This window comes from Vanacampus margaritifer, chromosome 19 (genome assembly GCF_051991255.1).
Source record: "Vanacampus margaritifer isolate UIUO_Vmar chromosome 19, RoL_Vmar_1.0, whole genome shotgun sequence".
Lineage (NCBI taxonomy): Eukaryota > Metazoa > Chordata > Actinopteri > Syngnathiformes > Syngnathidae > Vanacampus > Vanacampus margaritifer.
This window is the reverse complement of record NC_135450.1, coordinates 15,508,095-15,525,483: the sequence shown is the minus strand read 5'-3', so window position 1 is coordinate 15,525,483 and position 17,389 is coordinate 15,508,095. Positions and strand designations below refer to the sequence as shown.

Sequence of the window (17,389 nt, the reverse complement as noted above, 5' to 3'; positions counted from 1 at the left end):
TCCTTGCCTCGGCTGCATTTCTTTCTTATATTCAAGACATCCGAGGTCGGTGAAGTGATGGCACAAAAACTCTCATGACTCATACTTGCGTCGGACCGAAAAAAGGAAAAAAACTTCACATATTATAGAGTATGTTATATTACAGAAAATGTCATCAATAGCTGATGTGTGCTGATGTATACAAACATAAAACTGCACTAACGAACATATGTAGCACTCAAAAATAAGTATTATTATCCTTGTAAAGGCAGTACTTTTATTGGCTTATTACATTCTAATGTACACTTTATATACAATGGAAAATGTTTTTAAGAGCTGAGCAAGTCTATCACATCAGATAATAATAACAATAATAATAATAATAAACTTTATTACAGACTCAAAAAGGTTCAGGTAAAAAACAACAAAAATAAGGATTACAATTGTTTATATTTTTTTCAAAATTGCACTTAGAAAAAAGACAATACAAATGAAGTATTTTTTTTTACAAATGTAATGTTGATGGTGAGCATCTAAATGCCTTATTTAAAGGATGAGTTTATCATACAGCGCCTGGTGAAGGCGTACTTACTGAAATGTACAAAAAAATAATGACAAGATGACTTTTGACCTGAAAAAAAAAAGGGGGGGGGCTCTTAGAAATTAAACGCAGTAATAAAGAAAACCTGTAGATGGCACTGCAAACCTTTGTAGACATTTTTAAACATGTATGATAGTACAACAGCGACCTCTGGTGTATTTTGCAAAAATAACAACGTCATATAGTCAATAAGGACCAATCGGAGAGCAGCGTTGCCTCCATCCTTCAATTAATTTTTTATTTCAAGTGTTCCAAAGTCAAGCTGTTGTCTGTGCTTATCATGACGACACTTTATGACTTTTGATTATTGGTGATGATACTTGTGGATGTTACATCAACACTCATTACACAAACACAAACCGAGACTTGAAACCCTTTGACTTGAAACCTTAACCAATTTGAAACCCTAAATCTGCCTTGAAACCCATCTTTGAAACTTTAACCCTAATTTGAAACTTTGAAAAAACACGTGTGCGATGGCGTGCGTGTTGTAGTAGTAAACAACAAGCGTTGCGGTTGTAAAGCCAAGAAGTCAACGCCCTTAAAATAACTCACTATAAACCTTTGCCCTTTTTCAGGGCTCCTGTATGCAACCATGACGACCGTATGCCAGAGACAGACAACTGGTGGCCCTTATGGCCCCTTGATTATTTTTTCTCAAACATGAGGGATATTTGCATTCTCAAAGTTATGCATTTGTGGATTCACCTGTTTGCTTAGTTATATATATATATATAAATTACATATTACACAGTGTTCTTTGTTTTTCCTTTTCTGCGTGTGACTGCATGGGCCCCCAGGAAATAATTAAATCAAGCCCAAGGTAATGAGCGTCAGGTGTGTGTGAACCTGGGAGGCAAAACTGTTTTTTTTTAATCGTGATCGTTGTCGTTATTGTATATGGAAAAGATCGTGTTGTGCTTTTGACATCGAGTATAAGCAATTACAGCACAAACATAAATAACGGAGCCATTAACTTTATATGAACACACAAAAAAAAACATATTTGTAAATCCGAAGTCACAGGTTACTGATAGAATGACTACAATAGGGATGTGTTGGGATTGGGAATCAGTCACTAATTTCTATATTGTTGAGTTTTTTGAGAGTCCACTACATGTATTGTACATGATTAGTGAGTGAGTGAATGAGTAAGTAAGGGTGGTGTGGGGCGGGGCGTCAGTTGGGAAATTTTCCATCAGCGGTCCAGTGTTTTTTTTAATTAATTTTTTTATTAAATTATCTTTTTAAACAGTCTCTAACTTTTATGGAAGCACATTCTCAGAAGTAAAAAAGAAAGAAAAAAAAGGAAGTTTTTTTTTTTCCCTATCCAATGCAGAAAAGCTAACACGGCGGTGGTTCACTCACAAGGTGCATGCTAGCCTTAGCTTACATGCTATCACATGTGTGTATGCGGCACAGTTTAATGGCAATTTACTCTCACTCTCAAACCTGTTGTGTTTCGAGACGGTGGCTGTAATTAAACCAAATACATCGTTATCCTTGGACCGAACATCCAAAACAGCAGAGCTACATGACTGAAGAACAAATGAATGTTCCCTGGTGGATTTGGGGACAACGGAAACGAGCATTTAGCGACGCGACGCTCGTTAAAGGATGCCTCAGTGCAGCTACCGAGATATTGCTCGAAGGTAAACATTAAACAACAATAAAATAGTTTTTTTTAATTACTTGAAATCTACCTGCTCTGATTTATTTATTTGAAAGTTAGGATAAGTGTTCAGAGTTGAAGTTTAGGCCTGAGATGTGCTGCTTATTTCAAATTGTTTTGATTCGCAGAAACCATAATACAATTTATAGTAAAATGTCGACCTGACATGTCTGTACTATTTTACTTATTTTGTATTTAAATGTGTCAAGTCAAAACATTTCTTTGTGACAAGATTGTATAGATTGTTTTGTGAAATATGAAGTAAGCAGAAAAATACACGTTTTTTTTTTTTTTTTTTTAAATCTATCTCAGGGGGCTGCCATTTTGTCCTGCTGTGGCCTGAAATGACGTCAAAGTTGTCATGGCCTCAGCTTGCCTAAGTCACGTGACCAACCCCAGAAAACAGGTGAGATTATGTTTTGATGTTCCCGGGCTGAATTTGGGGCCCAGTACGTCCGTGCAAGACAATCTGGATCTGCAACATGATGGACAAACATAGCGATCATGTGAAAGCTATCTTGGGAGAAATTCCCAACACACCCAAGATGTGTAACGTGTGTGCATGGGTGTGGATGTGGATGTATGACGTCATGTGCAACAGTGACTTCCTATCAGTAGTGATAAAATGGTACTCATCACAAGCTTTTTAATGCATCATATTGTCAAATATTGATAGAAAGGAGGTTTAAAGATAAGTACGGGCGTGTGTACTTTGGTCTTGCTAGTTAAAAGCTTATTTATCAGAACGGTTCCTCCACTCAGCAGTCAAGTTTCTCTAGGGAGTAACCAGCACAAGCTAATCCACCTTGTATTTCTCATTGAATATTATTATTAAGCTTGTGAGAGTTTGCTGGATTTTTTGTGTTTGAGGTATTGGCAAAACAGCCATGATCAGCCGGAACTTCAAGAATGTTCTGGTGGTGTCGCTGGGCTTCCTGTCGCTCTTCACGGCGTACGGCGGACTGCAGAGCCTGCAGGTAAATACAAGCTTGTTATTAATATTTGCATTACCGTATATGGACCTGTACACAATATTCATATTATTTTTTTTAGACTAAAAAGGATGAGAGTGCAATGAAGTGTATGTGCTTGAAGTTTTGTTGTTGTTTTTTTAAAGTGTATTTTCCATGAATGGACATAAGCAAAATAGGTAACCTCCAATTATTTGCTTTATTCTTGTATAACTTACTGAAATTGATTTTTTTATGCATAATACTAACATATTTTTAGTTTGAGTCATTACTCGTCCGTAGCACTGATTACTCTTTTTACTAGAGTTTTTTTTGTATATTCCTAGTTTTTCTATTCCATGCTTTTATTTTTCATTTAAAAAAATATTCAAAATAGTTTTTTAAGTAAATAAATAATTAAAAAAATGATTTTCTTTATTGCTCATCCATTTTATAATTCCACAATATAACACAAAAATTAGATTTTTTTTGTAACATAAAATATTTAAAAAATGCAATACAACTGCAATTTTTTTTTTGCAATTTAAAATAAAATAAATTGCCCCCCCACACACAAAAAAGCACTTTAATATTAAATACAATAATCAATAATACATTTGTAAAATATTTTCACAACCTAAAATGACATAAAATACAATACATTTTAATTTAAAATAATACCATAATGTGAAAAATAAAATATATTTATAAAAAAATTGTAAACAAAAATGAGATACTAATAATTGTGATTTATTTTAAAATAATATCAGCTAAAATACAATAAAGTTTAAATAAAATAATCACATTATATTTGAAACTGTAAATACAAATGTGTGTGATTTATTTTTATCGCAATTGAAAATAATAATAATGATAATAACAATAATGCTAACCAATTCTATATCTGCGGCTTCCCTCTTCAGAGCAGCCTGAATGCGGAGGAGGGCATGGGGGTGGCGTCTCTGAGCGTCATCTACGCGTCCATCATCATCTCGTCCATGTTCCTGCCGCCGCTCATGATCAAGAACCTGGGCTGCAAGTGGACCATCGTGGCCGGCATGGCCTGCTACGTCTCCTACTCCTTTGGGAACCTCTACCCGGGATGGTAAGAACCATACGTGGTACTGCACGTTCTCCTCCGCTTGTATTGAACCCTCTCTCGGGAATAGAAACCCTGGAGAGTTATTTAAAGCGGTTATCGGATTATTGATTTAAGAGGACTTTGTGGGACAATGAGAGAATCAATGGGACATTACTGTTGAAGACGACTCTCTTAACTTGCAGATCTTTGTCTGAGTTAAGACGCATGCGTTTTTCAGGTACACCCTCATGCCCACCTCTGTGATCCTGGGCTTGGGCGGCTCCCCGCTGTGGTCGGCCAAGTGCACGTACCTCACCATCTCCGGCAACAAGCAGGCGGTCAAGGAGGGGAAGAGGGGTCCGGACATCATCAACCAGTATTTTGGCATCTTCTTCTTCATTTTTCAGTCGTCCGCCGTGTGGGGGAACCTCATGTCTTCGCTCATTTTTGGACAGGACACCAACATAGGTAACAACCACCGAGACTAGGAGCGTATTTGATGCAAACTAATTTGTCTCCACGGAGCTCATTAAGTTTAAATTGTGATCAAAAAAATGTGACCAAAAGATGTAGAGATAATTAACTGAAAATGAAAAACATGAAGTAATAAAAAACATGTCTTGTTGAAGTGGCAATGTTTTTCGGTAAAAATGTAAATAAATAGATTGAAAACACAAGATACATTTTAGAGCAATTAACAAGTTGAAATGCAAGAAATGTAATACTTTGGCACAAACAAACAAAAATGATCAATTAATAAGTAAGGAAGAATGTACAAATTATAAGGAAAAAAACGAACATTTTAACACAAAAAATATGAACAAATATTGAATAAAAACTTAAATATTGATTAAATACACACAAAATATTGTAAATTTTGTGACGTAGGAACATAAGACACAATTTAGAAATAATGAAAAAACTAACATACAAATATAAAACTTAAATTAAAGTGCAAAATACACTAAACCAATTCTTTAAGTAAAAAAACATCAGTAAAATCATAAAACACATTTCATAAAACTGTAAAAATGTTCTTGCATGTTGATATCGCTAACATGTCAACGATGTGTTGCCAGCTGACATTTCGTACGAGCAGCTGCAGTCTTGCGGGGCTGCCGACTGCGGCCTGACGATCTCCTCCAACAGCACCACCAGCAGGCCGGCGCAGAAACTGGTGTGGACCCTGGTCGGATGCTACATCGGTAATGTCGCGTATGGACGACATGACATGTAGCATTGTTAGCTACGTAGCAACGTCAAACGGGGACGTTCTTTGGTGGTTCCTGATGTCTTTGCTACTTGGTAACCATGGCAACCCACATTTGTCTTGGGTTTTAAAACATTTCTTTGTTGTTGAAGAGAAGTTCAGAAGCTGTTTTTTTATGTTTAAAACAACTAAAGTAGTATTAAAAATGTCTTTGTTGTTGAAGAAAAATCTTGGAATACTTCTAATAATTCTGTCCTGTTAGTGTTTATCTAACGAGTCCTGATATATTTCCTGGACAGGCGTGGGCGTGCTGGCCATGCTGATCGTGGCCATATTCCTGGACAACATCGACCGCGAGCAGACCAGCCGTTTCCGTGGCAACCGCGAGCCGTTCTGCCACACTTTCCTGGCCACCTTCCGTCTTCTGAAGGACTGGAGGCTGCTCGCCCTCATCCCGCTCACCATGTACAGCGGCTTTGAGCAGAGCTTCCTGGCCGGAGAGTACACAAAGGTCACTTACTGTATTACACCACAGGGTCATTGTTTATGGAGGACCAAAACTGCTAAAATTCAAAATAACTAAATTACAAAATAAATTACTAAAAGTGAATATAAAAACGGACATAAAAAATATATAATTCAAAAATTAAAAAAATAAATAAATATATATATATATATAAATATATATATATATATATATATATATATATTTATATATATATATAAAATTAATTTTGGCAGTTTTTGTCCACACTGCCAGGTCGAAATGTTATTCAAATGAGGGGGCGGTCCTAAGCGTGTCTTGGGTTGGACTCCGCCGTTGCAAACTACCTTTTATTGGTCGAGTGAGCGGCTCGGCAAACAAGGAAGTCTCGCCGGCTTGCATTGGAAAGCTCCAGCAATGGACGACTATCGTGTCCACTGTCACCTCGCCTTGTCGAGAAAGTTGTGTGTTGTAGCTATTAGTTAAAAAAAATTAAATCCACTTTTATTCCCCCCCCCCCACTTTTAACAGGTGTGAAAACTTAGAAAAAAATGTGTATTGTTCATTTTATTTGACATTTAGAACAGATATAAAATTTGCGATTAATCGCGAGTTAACTCAGTCATGCGATTAATTACGATTACAAATTTGAATTGCCTGCCTAATCAAAAGTTTACTTAAGTATAACTGAGTGTATTGTTGTGTTGTTTTTAGAACTACGTGACGTGCGCGCTGGGTATTCACTACGTGGGCTACGTGATGATGTGTTTCGGGGCATCCAATTCGCTTTGCTCCTTCCTCTTCGGACGGCTGGCTCGCTACACCGGCAGGGCGGCGTTATTCTTTCTGGGTAAAAAAAAAAAGTCTCCCCTTTGTTTTGCGTGTTGTTGTTTTATATTGACAATTCATCAACATTTTGTGTTTGTGCCATGTATTTGTGTTTTTTAGCGGCGGCGGCTAACTTCGCATGCATCATCGTGCTGTTGTATTGGAGGCCTCATCCTAACGAGTTGGGCGTCTTCTTTGTTTTTCCCGCCTTGTGGGGAATGGCTGACGCCATCTGGCAGACACAGACCAACGGTCAGAACACAACAAAAATTGCTGACTTTTTTTAAATGTAATTGTACAGTAAATGAGAAATACGTCTAAAATATAATATCAGATTTAAATATTCCCTAGCCATGTTGTTATAGCATTTACATCACATGTTTTTTTTAAAGGTATTTATTAAACACACTGTTAAAATAATACAAACACATATAAAAACATATTGACAAAAATACCCGCAGTAAAAAAAAATTGTTTTTCTTAAATCTTTTTTCAAAACTTTTCACCCATTTCACAATATACAGCAATAACTATGCCCAAATATGTACTATGTATGAATAATGTATAGCAAAAACAAATTGCTTCCTGAATTAGGCCTACTTCCTGTTTTCACTTTTCTTCGTTTAAATTGAAAATAGTGTGTTGCCATCTAGTGGCCAACATTGGACTTACACGCAGAAAAATAGTAGGACTGTGAACCCAAAACTATGGACGTATTTGTTGTATTCGCTGTCATAAAAATTGCATAAATATAGACACTTTATATTTATTGTTAATTTTGTTGTTGTTGCGGCAGCTCTGTACGGCATCTTGTTCCCAGCCGAGAAGGAGGCAGCCTTCGCCAACTACCGCATGTGGGAATCTTTGGGCTTCGTGATTGCATTTGCATACAGTACCTTCCTGTGTCTGGAGTACAAACTGTACATCCTGCTGGCCGTGCTGCTGCTGACTGTTGTCACCTACCCGGTGGTAGAGTACCACGAGTATAAGAATTCCACGAAAGCCGAGGACGACGGATATGAGGAGAAAGCCGTCGCCATGGACAGCAGCAAGAATTCCGGACAGACCCGACTCTGAACGAACAACAACAATGTAGGCTGCTATCGTAATCACAACACTCGCCGAACCGCCCACATGATCTAAGATGGACCTTGTGCTTTCAGAAGTCAACATTTATCACCTAGGAGATAGTTCAGAGAGGGAAAAACAATCTGAACTTTATCTCCTCAAAGATCAACTCTGATTTTATAGCAAAAATAATGTAGACTTTTTTAAAATCTGAATATAAAGGCACAAAATATATTTTTGTAAAAAAACTACGATGTTATTCTTATATTCCGACATCAGACTACTTTTGTAAAACATCACCTCGGTTTTCCATATTGAGAAAAGTAAATAAAAGTGATCATTTACAAAACACAAGTAAAATGGCATTTACGTAAACTGAAATAATTGTATTCAATTATTAAACATGTTTTATTGTATTTAAAAAAAATAGATATAAATATGGACCCTGTTAACGTATTCTATAATCTAAAATGTTTAACAACCTAACACGTGTTCAGGATTAAAATGTCGCCCTTAAAAAGTCTTTGCTGACCTCTTGTGGCCAAATGATGCACTACACTTGGACATGCAAAACGAATCAGAACAGCCACACTCATAACAAAGCAACTAATGAGCAATGTTTAGCTTGGTCCACAACAGCAATATTGGTATGCACCAAATGCAATATGATATTAATATTAAATATTGAATTTATTTACCAAATCCTATAAAGTGTGGGACGTGGGTAATTCTGAATAATGAGTTGAGTACTGGCGTTTAATTTAAAATATTTGAGTGTATTTCATTACGTGTGTGTTTTATTTGGGAAAAGTGTTTTTTATTTCTATATTTGTTCAATCCAGTGATTCTTGGGCATAATACAGTAGACAGAGCCAACGTACCACCATACGAATTGCTGCCCTTCATGTGTATGACTGAAGTGAAGTCTCTTTGAAATCAAATCTCACGAGATTCGGATGTGTTTCTTTTCTACCTGTGGCCCCATCCCTGAATACATCCCAAATGTATTAGTCTGTAAATGAGGTCTATTGACTTTACGCACTTATAGGTATGTCTCTTTTTATTTTTGTTATTAAAGAATTTAGTCTTATTTATTTGCGTCAATTCTACAGGCAGATTAGCCACATCCAACATGGTTGACATGTTGACGTCTTGCAGCAAGGCGGCGTCTTTATGCCCTCTCTTTAAAGTGCAAATCTCGCGAGACCTGGTCGCGCTTCTTGATACCTGCGCTGCCTCCCTCCCTCTTTCGGTCATCCTCCCTCCCTCACTCCACGCCCGCCCGCCCCCTCCTTCGTCTTGATTGGCCGCGTTCAAAGTCCAATGTTTGGCCGAGGACGGAAGAAGGAGGGGGTCTCTCAGCTGCCGCTAATTCTAGCCGCTCCTGTGAGGCTCCAATCCCGCTAAAGAGGCTTAGCAGCCTGGTGGCAGGAGGGCACTCAGCGTCGCGAACCAAAGTAGGACTCTTGTTTTGGACTGGAACGCTCGAGCGAAACCGACCTGTCATCTCACCTCTCGTTCCGCTGACTCGCTTGTTGAGCTGCGCGTTTCAGTTCAGTATCGGTTCGGTTCGGTGCGATGTCTGGCGGGGGCTCAGTGACACCGCGCGGACGTTATTGCTTGATGAGCGTGAGCGACGGAATGTGTGCGTGATTTAATTGTTTCCTCTTTTTTTCGTTTTTACTTTTGACATATTTCCGTGCTACCTCCGCGATGTGTTTCAACACCATTCCGCAGTTGAGGCTCGGTTGAGCGCGCTCCCCGCTTCGAAGTAACCCTCCAGACACACCGAACCATGGCCAAGAACCAGTCCGAGGTGGCGGGCAACGACCCGGGCCAGCTGACCGACGACGAACTCCTCCGCGGCGGCAAGGAGGAGCTCCTCCGCCTGCTGCGCCGCGTCGACGGCGAGAAGATGAACCTGATGATCGAGCACGGCAACCTGATGAAGGACATCAACCGGCGGCTCCAGCTGCACCTCCACGAGATCCGCAGCCTGAAGGAGGTCAACCAGAAGCTCCAGGACGACAACCAGGAGCTCCGCGAGCTCTGCTGCTTCCTGGACGACGACCGGCAGAAGGGCAAGAAGCTGTCCCGGGAGTGGCAGCGCTTCGGCCGCTACACGGCCAGCGCCATGTGGAAGGAAGTGGGCGCCTACATGCTGAAGCTGAAAGAGCTGGAGGCCAACCAGGAGACGGTTCTGCGGGAGAACGGCGAGCTCAAGGAGATCATCCTCATGCTGGACGAGGAGAGGAACGGGGCGGGCTCCAGGAGCTCCATAGACAGCCAGTCCAGCCTGAGCAACCTCAACGGGGGCACCGGTACCGTTCGGGACGTCGGGGATGGGAGCAGCACCTCCAGCGCTGGAAGCGCGGGGAGTCCGGACCACCACCACCACCACAGTCACAACCATCACAACCATGTCAACAAGCCCGCCCCGGAGGCCACCAAGTTGGGCCAACCCATGCGGAGGTCCATGGACGACCTGTCGCTGCCGCACCATCACAGGAGCATCCCCAATGGACTCAATGGTGAGTGGACATTTTTAGCTGTCATTTTTTTGCCAAGCTCAAAGTGCCTTCAAAGTTGTAGTTCTCAAATGGTGATTCTTAGGGGTCCACAAACTTGTCATCCATCCATTTTTGGTACCACTTATCCTCATTAGTATCGCTGGTGGGCTTGAGCGAGCAGTCATTCTCAAAATGGGGTCCCCGGAGCTGTTGCTTACTGGTTCACATGTCATTAAAATAAAGCAGTGAAACTCAACTAGGGGTCCCCTGGGATCTGGGGGTATGTAGAGATAGCTTTGGGGGGTGGGGGGGGGGGGTCCCAAAAATTATTTGCAATAACTTTTTATGTTGCAGGATTTTTAATAAGTGCATAAGAGGATTATCGTGGCAATAAAACCAACATGAGAAACCAATTACATGTAAGCTTTGGGACAATTAAGTTCTGATTTGATTGTCATTAATCTGACATCTCTGCATGAGTAAAGGCTTTTTTTTTCTTAATAGAACAAAACATTTGTGAATATTTTTATGATGAAACAGGAATTTCCATTTCCTTTTAAAAAAAAAACGTGACAATATTTCAAATAGGGGTTTTCTGAAGTATAAAATTCAATTTGTACAGAAATTGGTTTATTTAGTTTATAGCATGAAATATGATCATGATGTCTACAAAAAGTCTGGTAGCTTAAAGCTAGGATAGAACTAAAAAAATTGTTACGTTAGTTCGACATTTTCAAACAACTGCTATTTTAACACCACAGCAACACATAACACGGACATATTTTTTGTACACTGCGGGAACAATCACTATTCATGGCGATTTAGTTGGAGACCTTCTCTGCCTCTTCTTCTCAGTGCATCTCTCGTCGATCTCGGTGCCGTCTTGTTTGTTGTGGTATTACACCGAAGGCTATCGTTTTAAACTCATCAAAACGGATCGGCAAATGATCCTCTACTGTGATTTGCTATTTAAAAAATAAAAAAGGCAAATGTGTGGCTAGCGTGCGCGTGATGACGGCGACAGCATATGCCGATCAAAATTGCTTTTAAGGATTATGGTTGCGGTAGGCGGGGGGCTACTTGGATTAACCCCACCACCAAGTCTTGATTGGGCAGATTAAATCGGACGCACTCGCACAGCATCTTTAAGTGGCTTCACCCCCCCCCCCCCCCAAGCCCATTTGGGTCACTGCTCTTTTGCTTATCTTCACATTCTTGTAACAAAAATATGATCTGCTGCTTGATTAAGTGTAAATAAATTACATTTAATAAAAATTTTACAGGCCAGTTTTGGTCGCTATCAATATGTTTAATATAGTATCAAAATATATAGATTACGTATGTATATATGGGGAGATGTTTCCAACTTCCAAAATAAAATGTGCGTGCGTGCTGGTCTGCTCAGTTTCAATATTCCTGGCAGCGAAAGAGGCAGCATCCCAGTTTTGAAGAACGAGGCGGCTCGGGATGAAAGCGCCATCACGGATGGTCGGAATGACACTAAACCCCCAAACGAGCTGGAACGCTCCCTCATCCCTTCTTGGCTTGGCTTTGTTTATTTGTTTGTTGTCCCCCCCCCCCCCCCCCGTCCTCCTTCCATCCTCACATTTTAAAAGCAGCAGATTCCCGTCGGATCACTCGGCTGGCATGCGACATCCGTTCCTGGAATTGTGGGTGAAGGTAGCAACGAATCGGGAAAAAGCATGCAAGCGTGCACGAGGGAGACCTTAATCCCCGTGTACACACACACACACACTCGCCAACACGTATTTTTAACGGTGTTTAGCTGTCTTTACGTAACATCAGTATTATAGAACCCCCCCCTCTAAGCTGCTGTATGGCTCGCACTGCCCGTACATTGCATGAAGTGCGGATTGCTTCCTTTAGTTCAGCAAATGTGAGCATCAAATGATTGGCTGCGTCTCTTTGAAGTGATGTTAATGCCACGTCTTATTTCTTGACCACGAGTTAGTGAGGTCAGGCGCAAAGGAATACTTGGAAAATATATTTTAAGAAGTTTAAAGTGGGAGGGAAAGGTCAAACTTAATTTTTTTTTTTTTCCCGATCGTCTTTATAAGGCGAATTTTCACTTATTGCAGACGGGTCTGGATAAACGGTCATTAAACGTTATGACCATGCGTCCCACATGGATGAAACCAAGTTGGACACTCCTGTAAAGGCGTCCACGTGAATGTAGCAGCGTCCAGGAGTGACGCTAATCTATGTTTACGTTTTCCCGCGAGCCCGGAGGCGAGCAGCCCCGATCAGTGTTTGCGCGAATAACGCTTAGCTAACGAGGACGCGGCCGAGATTTTTGTCAATTGGCGGCGTGAGACCGCGTGACATCCGCCGGGTAGTTTAACACTGTCCAAATGTTGCCCACAGGCAAATAACTGTGCTAAGAAAACCCAGCCCGCCTGAACGCTACAACGTAATGTAAGTCCGTTAGCTTAATGCTAACACATAAAGGGAAACCTCATAGGCAGGCTAACCAATAGCAGCTATGCGGTTTTATCGCTACTTTAATAACTTGAGTTGCTCGAGGAGTGTGAGAAAGGCACCCTAGCCTCATTCTAGCTCGGTGGGTTTTGAGTAGAGGGGTGGGGTGGGGTGGGGGGGGGGGGGGGGGGGTCGGTGTTGGCTGGGAAACTTTAAAGGGGGGCTGGCTTGTCTCAAAAGAGGCTGGTTTCAGGGAGGTGGTGGTGGTGGGGCCTGCTGTCCACGTAATTGAATTTCTGTTGTGACCCCTCCCCAACCCATTCTTTCGGCGTCCAGCTTGTGTGTTTTTATTGCACAGGGTGTGTGTGTGAGTGTGTGTGTGTGTGTGTGCTGTTCAGGCATCTGTTGTAAGGGGAACACAAAAAGAGAGCAGAATTTTGTAAAAATTCAAATTAGAGCTTGCAAAATCACAATACTTGGCTGGTTTTGCTTCTTAATTAATCTTGACTGGTTCTTTGGGTAGAAGAACTGCTTATTGATCTGATATTGATTCATGTGGAAAGTGGTTGGGATGTTTTTCTTGACCTATTTCTTGGCCATTTTTAGCTTGTTCCTGCTGGTTCTTGGCCTTCAGCCATCGTTTCTCTACATGTTTTTGACTGATGTTTGACTTGGTTCTTAACCTAATTCTTGCATCTATGTGGAGTCTGAGCCGGCCAATAATTTTCTGAAAAATGTTACTTGAGAAAAATAGAACCTAAAGCATGGTATTGGATAATAACTATGTTTTTGATTTGGCTCCTAACGTAATTCTGGATGTGTTATTTCTTGACTTTGTTTTCATTGTTGTTCTTGGTGTCACTCCTGGCGTGGTTTTTCAGTGGGTTCTTAATGACTTCACTTGGTTTAGAGTATTCAAAACACCCAAGATAATAATTGTTGTGTAAGTGTTTCGTCTTTGTGGAGTCACGGAGTCGCACACTCTTCGATTCCAATAAGTCCTAATCAAGCGACTGGGGAATCGCAGGTTTCAAGCAGGCTTCCCGAGCAGCCAGCCGGGATGTGCGAGTTGCCGCCCACCCTTGAGAGAATTCTCTGCCTCCCTGATTTCCACTTTGCTTCTCTCCCTCGCCCTCGGGGAGAGACGTGACCTAAAAGCTCTCAATGAAACCGTAGAAGCAGCTCTCCCAGTCGGCCACCGACGAGGCCGCTTTGGTGGCGCCGATCCAAATTAGTCCTCCGTGTTTCTGGGTCGTCGTGGTCGGGGAGACTTCTGAGCGTTTGGCTGGAGTTTGTTCATATCTGCTGCGAGTTCACCGTAAACTGAGCAACAGCGGACCAGAGGCCTGAGACCTGTTCTTGTTTCGGTCCATCTTTTCACACGTGTGCAGGTGGCAGCAGACTGAGCTTTCCATTGGTAAACAAACACGTCCATATTTTTCGACCAAGACAAAGCGTTTGAGAAAACGGACTAAATGTCTTGAATGATGATTTTAGCTTTTAGCGACGTAGTTTGAACACGTCAAGTGCCAGTCAGAAAGGAGATTGTGAGGTAAATTGCTGCGAAAGGTAGATGGAACGCAAGCCGTGAAATAATTTGCTGTAGCACTGACGCTAGCTAGCTAGCAAGCTAGCAAGCTAACCGTTCTGTTTTGCTAAATTACTAAAAAAAACAGGGGATCTAAACATAGGCTTTTGTCCTCGTTTTCACGTCGGGACAGCGATAGTCACGCGTGTTCTGCCGGCCAGAAATATCCTGGCGCCGGTTGTTTACAAACATTACAAAAAGTTTTACAGGAAACTGAAGGACCGACGACACAATAGCTCGGGTTTCCTCGCGACCGCGCTTTCAAGTCGCGCGTCTAAATGTCGTCAATCCGGAATAGGATGTTTGTGTTGCTCGCATCCTGCGCTCGCTCTTGCTAACCTGGCGTCGACCAAGTGAAACCGGGCGGCCTGATCGGGTTTCACTTGAGGACGTTCTGGCTTGCGTCATGCCGGCGGCCCGCCGTGAGGCCCGGCTAGCTGATAACGCCGATAACAACTAGGGTGCACACACCCTCCTGCGCACAAAAGAGCCCTGCGGGGGAAACTCTCAGCTGTGTACTGTCAATGAAAAGCTGGCCCGTCAGGATGTCCCACATTCCTGTAGCAACAAAAGAGGAAGCCGTGTCATCCTGGCGTCGCGGCAGACTGCACTGAAACAGGAAAGTGGAAAAAACGTCATCGCCATTTGCGATTTTGCCTTTTCGGATATTTTGTGATCAGGCAAGCGTGATGGTGGCAACAACATACTTTGGGCTCTGTTTTTCTTCAGCTCACACTTGGGCCTTAGTAAAGGTGGAAGGAATTATGACCAGGTGCAAATAGTGGTCAATCTTCAGGCTTCTGCTAGAAAGAAGAAAAAAACGTTTAGAAATGATCTTAGGACATTTCTGAAAGAGAAAAACAAAAACTGCAAAATATGTGAATTTGTGAACCACAAACCCAAGCGGTCTTACTGCATCCCCAATCTTTCCAGTCTGCATTCATCCGTCTGGATTCCTGTCAACCTGCCGTCTGATCCGCCTCATTCCCAAAAACTCCTCGTCACCCGCCAGAATGCGGTGAGAGATTTGGCTCCGTTGCTCGATGTTATTCCAGGACTTCAATCGGGGAAAAATGTGTTCTCCGAGTCCCGCACGCTTCATCTGGCGTGTCGGGATACGTCAAAAGTTCCCGCTCTGCTTCAAATCAATTCCTGTGGCCTTGTTGCGGGTGGCTGCAGGGTCTGGGGCCTGCTCGGTCGCCAGGGCAACGGCAATGATCATTGGGGCGAGGGGACGGGGGCCCCGGTTGGCCTCGGAATCACTGAAGCAGGAGGAAGGGGTCGGACAGGGGGAGTTGGGCGGGTGGGGGGAGGGTCCACCCGCACGGAATGATGCCAGGCTCAGTTAGGTCAGGTCCTTGTTTTGATGAAAGCTCTAAAAACAAACATGGGGCGGAGGGGATGGGGTGGGGGTGGGGGGTCACGCATTCCCACCAGTCGCTTGATGCGGAACTTTTCTCATTAGTTGCTGAATGTAAATAAGACCTTGTCACTTCTTTTATGTGAAAACGAGATCGCGCTTTGACATGTTCCAAGTTTAGAATTTCCTGGAAGCCGCTTCTCACCCAAAGTGAGTTGGGATCGACTCCAGTTACCAAGCGGTGTACAAAATGGACGCATAGACTGTTTCTCGACCGAATACTTGGACTGGAACAATTGAGTCCTGACCGCCTTGTCGTTTGTCCTTGACGGCTTTCGTCAAAAGGTGCTCCGTTGCCCTCCAACACGTATTGATTTATGAGGTGCATTTCAAAAAAAAAAATCTTATTAAGATGCAAACCTGACATGCGGGATAAGGTCGGGAAGGTCAAGCAGCTGCTGTGACATCAACAGCGAAGAGAAAACAAGCCTACACCTGAGCTACGATATCAGCACTTCACTTCTGTCTACGCAACACATCCCGTGACCTTCGACGGTCCCAAGCTGCCAAAAAGTCAGCGAGTCGGCGACCGAGCGATTCCTCATCCGCAAGCCGCGAGTCATTAGACATTCGTCTGGATTTTCTGCCTGTCAGCTTGTCGGTGTCAGCAGATGGCTTCGGCTTGCTTACCTGTCCACTACTTAAGTGGTCCCCAAGCGTTTTTTTTTTTTTTTGTTAAGAGTCTCGGTGCCGCCGGGTACCAAATGGCCCACGGAGCAGTACCGGTGCACTAGTTGGAAACGTGTGTGCGTGTTGATGTGATCGTAGCAGTTTCACAAACAGCGTCTCCCACCTTATGTAAGCGGCGGCGAGCGCTCGTGATGGATGCGATGCGTTCGTGGGCTGGTCTGAAGCATCTGGATCGAATTGTTCACCAGAAAGGTTTCTGGAACGGTTTCAGGTAACCTCGCCGCGCTCCTCCCGAGGCTAATTTCCTTCTTCGGGCTGAGTGCCAACGACTGGACTGAGTTAGCCGGAGAAACAATGTTTCTGTTTTGCTTTGGGCGTGCCAGAGAGAGAGAGAGATTTATAAACAATTGCAGAGCGCGATCATCCTCAAAGTTTGGACTCTAGAACCCAGACACAATAAACTCAGGAATATTCCGGCATTTTGTTGGCTATCTGGCTTCAATGAACACAACTTTTAGCAGGATGACTGAAACCTATCCCAGCTGACGGGCCACATTTCCGACTTTTGAGGTATAAGAGACCCAACGATAGACTAGGGGGTCTACAGACTAATCGACGACTTGACCTTTCAACTTTACGCATCCGATTACTTGTATCTGTTCCCAAGAAGCTGCATCGGCAGTTTGAGCAGGTGTTGAGGAATTTTCCCTAGTTGAGGAGCAAATACTCCAAATGCTGCTTACTTGTCGGCCATTTCATCATGTTAAACACTTTGATCAGGATTTCTGCTGCCTTTGCCCAAGAATTGTTCATTTTTCTCCGGAAAGTCGTCACTTTCCGTGTTGCTCACTTGTTGAATGCGAGCCGATTGTGGGATATGAGTGGAGGTATTTTCCCATGCTGTGGGGGTCTCGGGGGTTTTAGCAGTG

The 17,389-nt window shown here is 42.6% G+C and overlaps 2 protein-coding genes and 1 long non-coding RNA gene across 7 annotated transcripts in view; 2 read left to right on the top strand and 1 right to left on the bottom strand.

Annotated features, from left to right (window-relative positions):
• Positions 1-1,763: 1,763 nt before the first annotated feature.
• Positions 1,764-8,901, top strand: unc93a (unc-93 homolog A). 4 transcript variants are annotated; one of them, XM_077552881.1, is made up of 10 exons: positions 1,764-1,951; positions 2,048-2,232; positions 3,123-3,229; positions 4,126-4,307; positions 4,522-4,751; positions 5,363-5,488; positions 5,793-6,004; positions 6,692-6,827; positions 6,926-7,057; positions 7,602-8,901. In XM_077552881.1, exons 2-10 carry the CDS (start codon positions 2,115-2,117, stop codon positions 7,880-7,882), a joined length of 1,524 nt encoding a protein of 507 aa, XP_077409007.1. In that variant the 5' UTR covers positions 1,764-1,951; positions 2,048-2,114; the 3' UTR covers positions 7,883-8,901. The 4 variants fall into 4 exon arrangements, with proteins under 4 accessions (XP_077409007.1, XP_077409009.1, XP_077409008.1 ...); XM_077552883.1 differs by adding an exon at positions 2,565-2,658 and having other exon boundaries at positions 1,764-2,232; positions 4,131-4,307; XM_077552882.1 differs by adding an exon at positions 2,565-2,658 and having other exon boundaries at positions 1,764-2,232; positions 7,602-8,900.
• A 310-nt stretch (positions 8,902-9,211) lies between these two features.
• The window catches only part of ccdc85cb (coiled-coil domain containing 85C, b), a 36,245-nt gene continuing 28,067 nt past the window's right edge, over positions 9,212-17,389 (top strand). For both annotated transcript variants that reach the window (XM_077553159.1, XM_077553158.1), the window contains exon 1: positions 9,212-10,404. In XM_077553159.1, the coding sequence (XP_077409285.1) occupies positions 9,669-10,404 (736 nt within the window). In that variant the 5' untranslated portion in view covers positions 9,212-9,668. The remainder of the gene's footprint in view (positions 10,405-17,389) is intronic.
• On the bottom strand, positions 14,058-15,607 carry LOC144039616 (uncharacterized). The gene is made up of 3 exons (XR_013289497.1): positions 15,324-15,607; positions 15,118-15,213; positions 14,058-15,020 (listed from the first exon to the last, which is right to left on the bottom strand). It is a non-coding gene; the product is annotated as an uncharacterized LOC144039616 (long non-coding RNA).

Excerpts from the sequence above, each read along its gene's own strand:
- unc93a (XM_077552881.1), top strand. The coding sequence starts at position 2,115 with ATGACTGAAGAACAAATGAATGTTCCCTGGTGGATTTGGGGACAACGG. Across the intron at positions 4,308-4,521 it reads GGGAACCTCTACCCGGGATG|GTACACCCTCATGCCCACCT; the intron begins GTAAGAACCATA and ends TGCGTTTTTCAG. Across the intron at positions 7,058-7,601 it reads CTGGCAGACACAGACCAACG|CTCTGTACGGCATCTTGTTC; the intron begins GTCAGAACACAA and ends TTGTTGCGGCAG.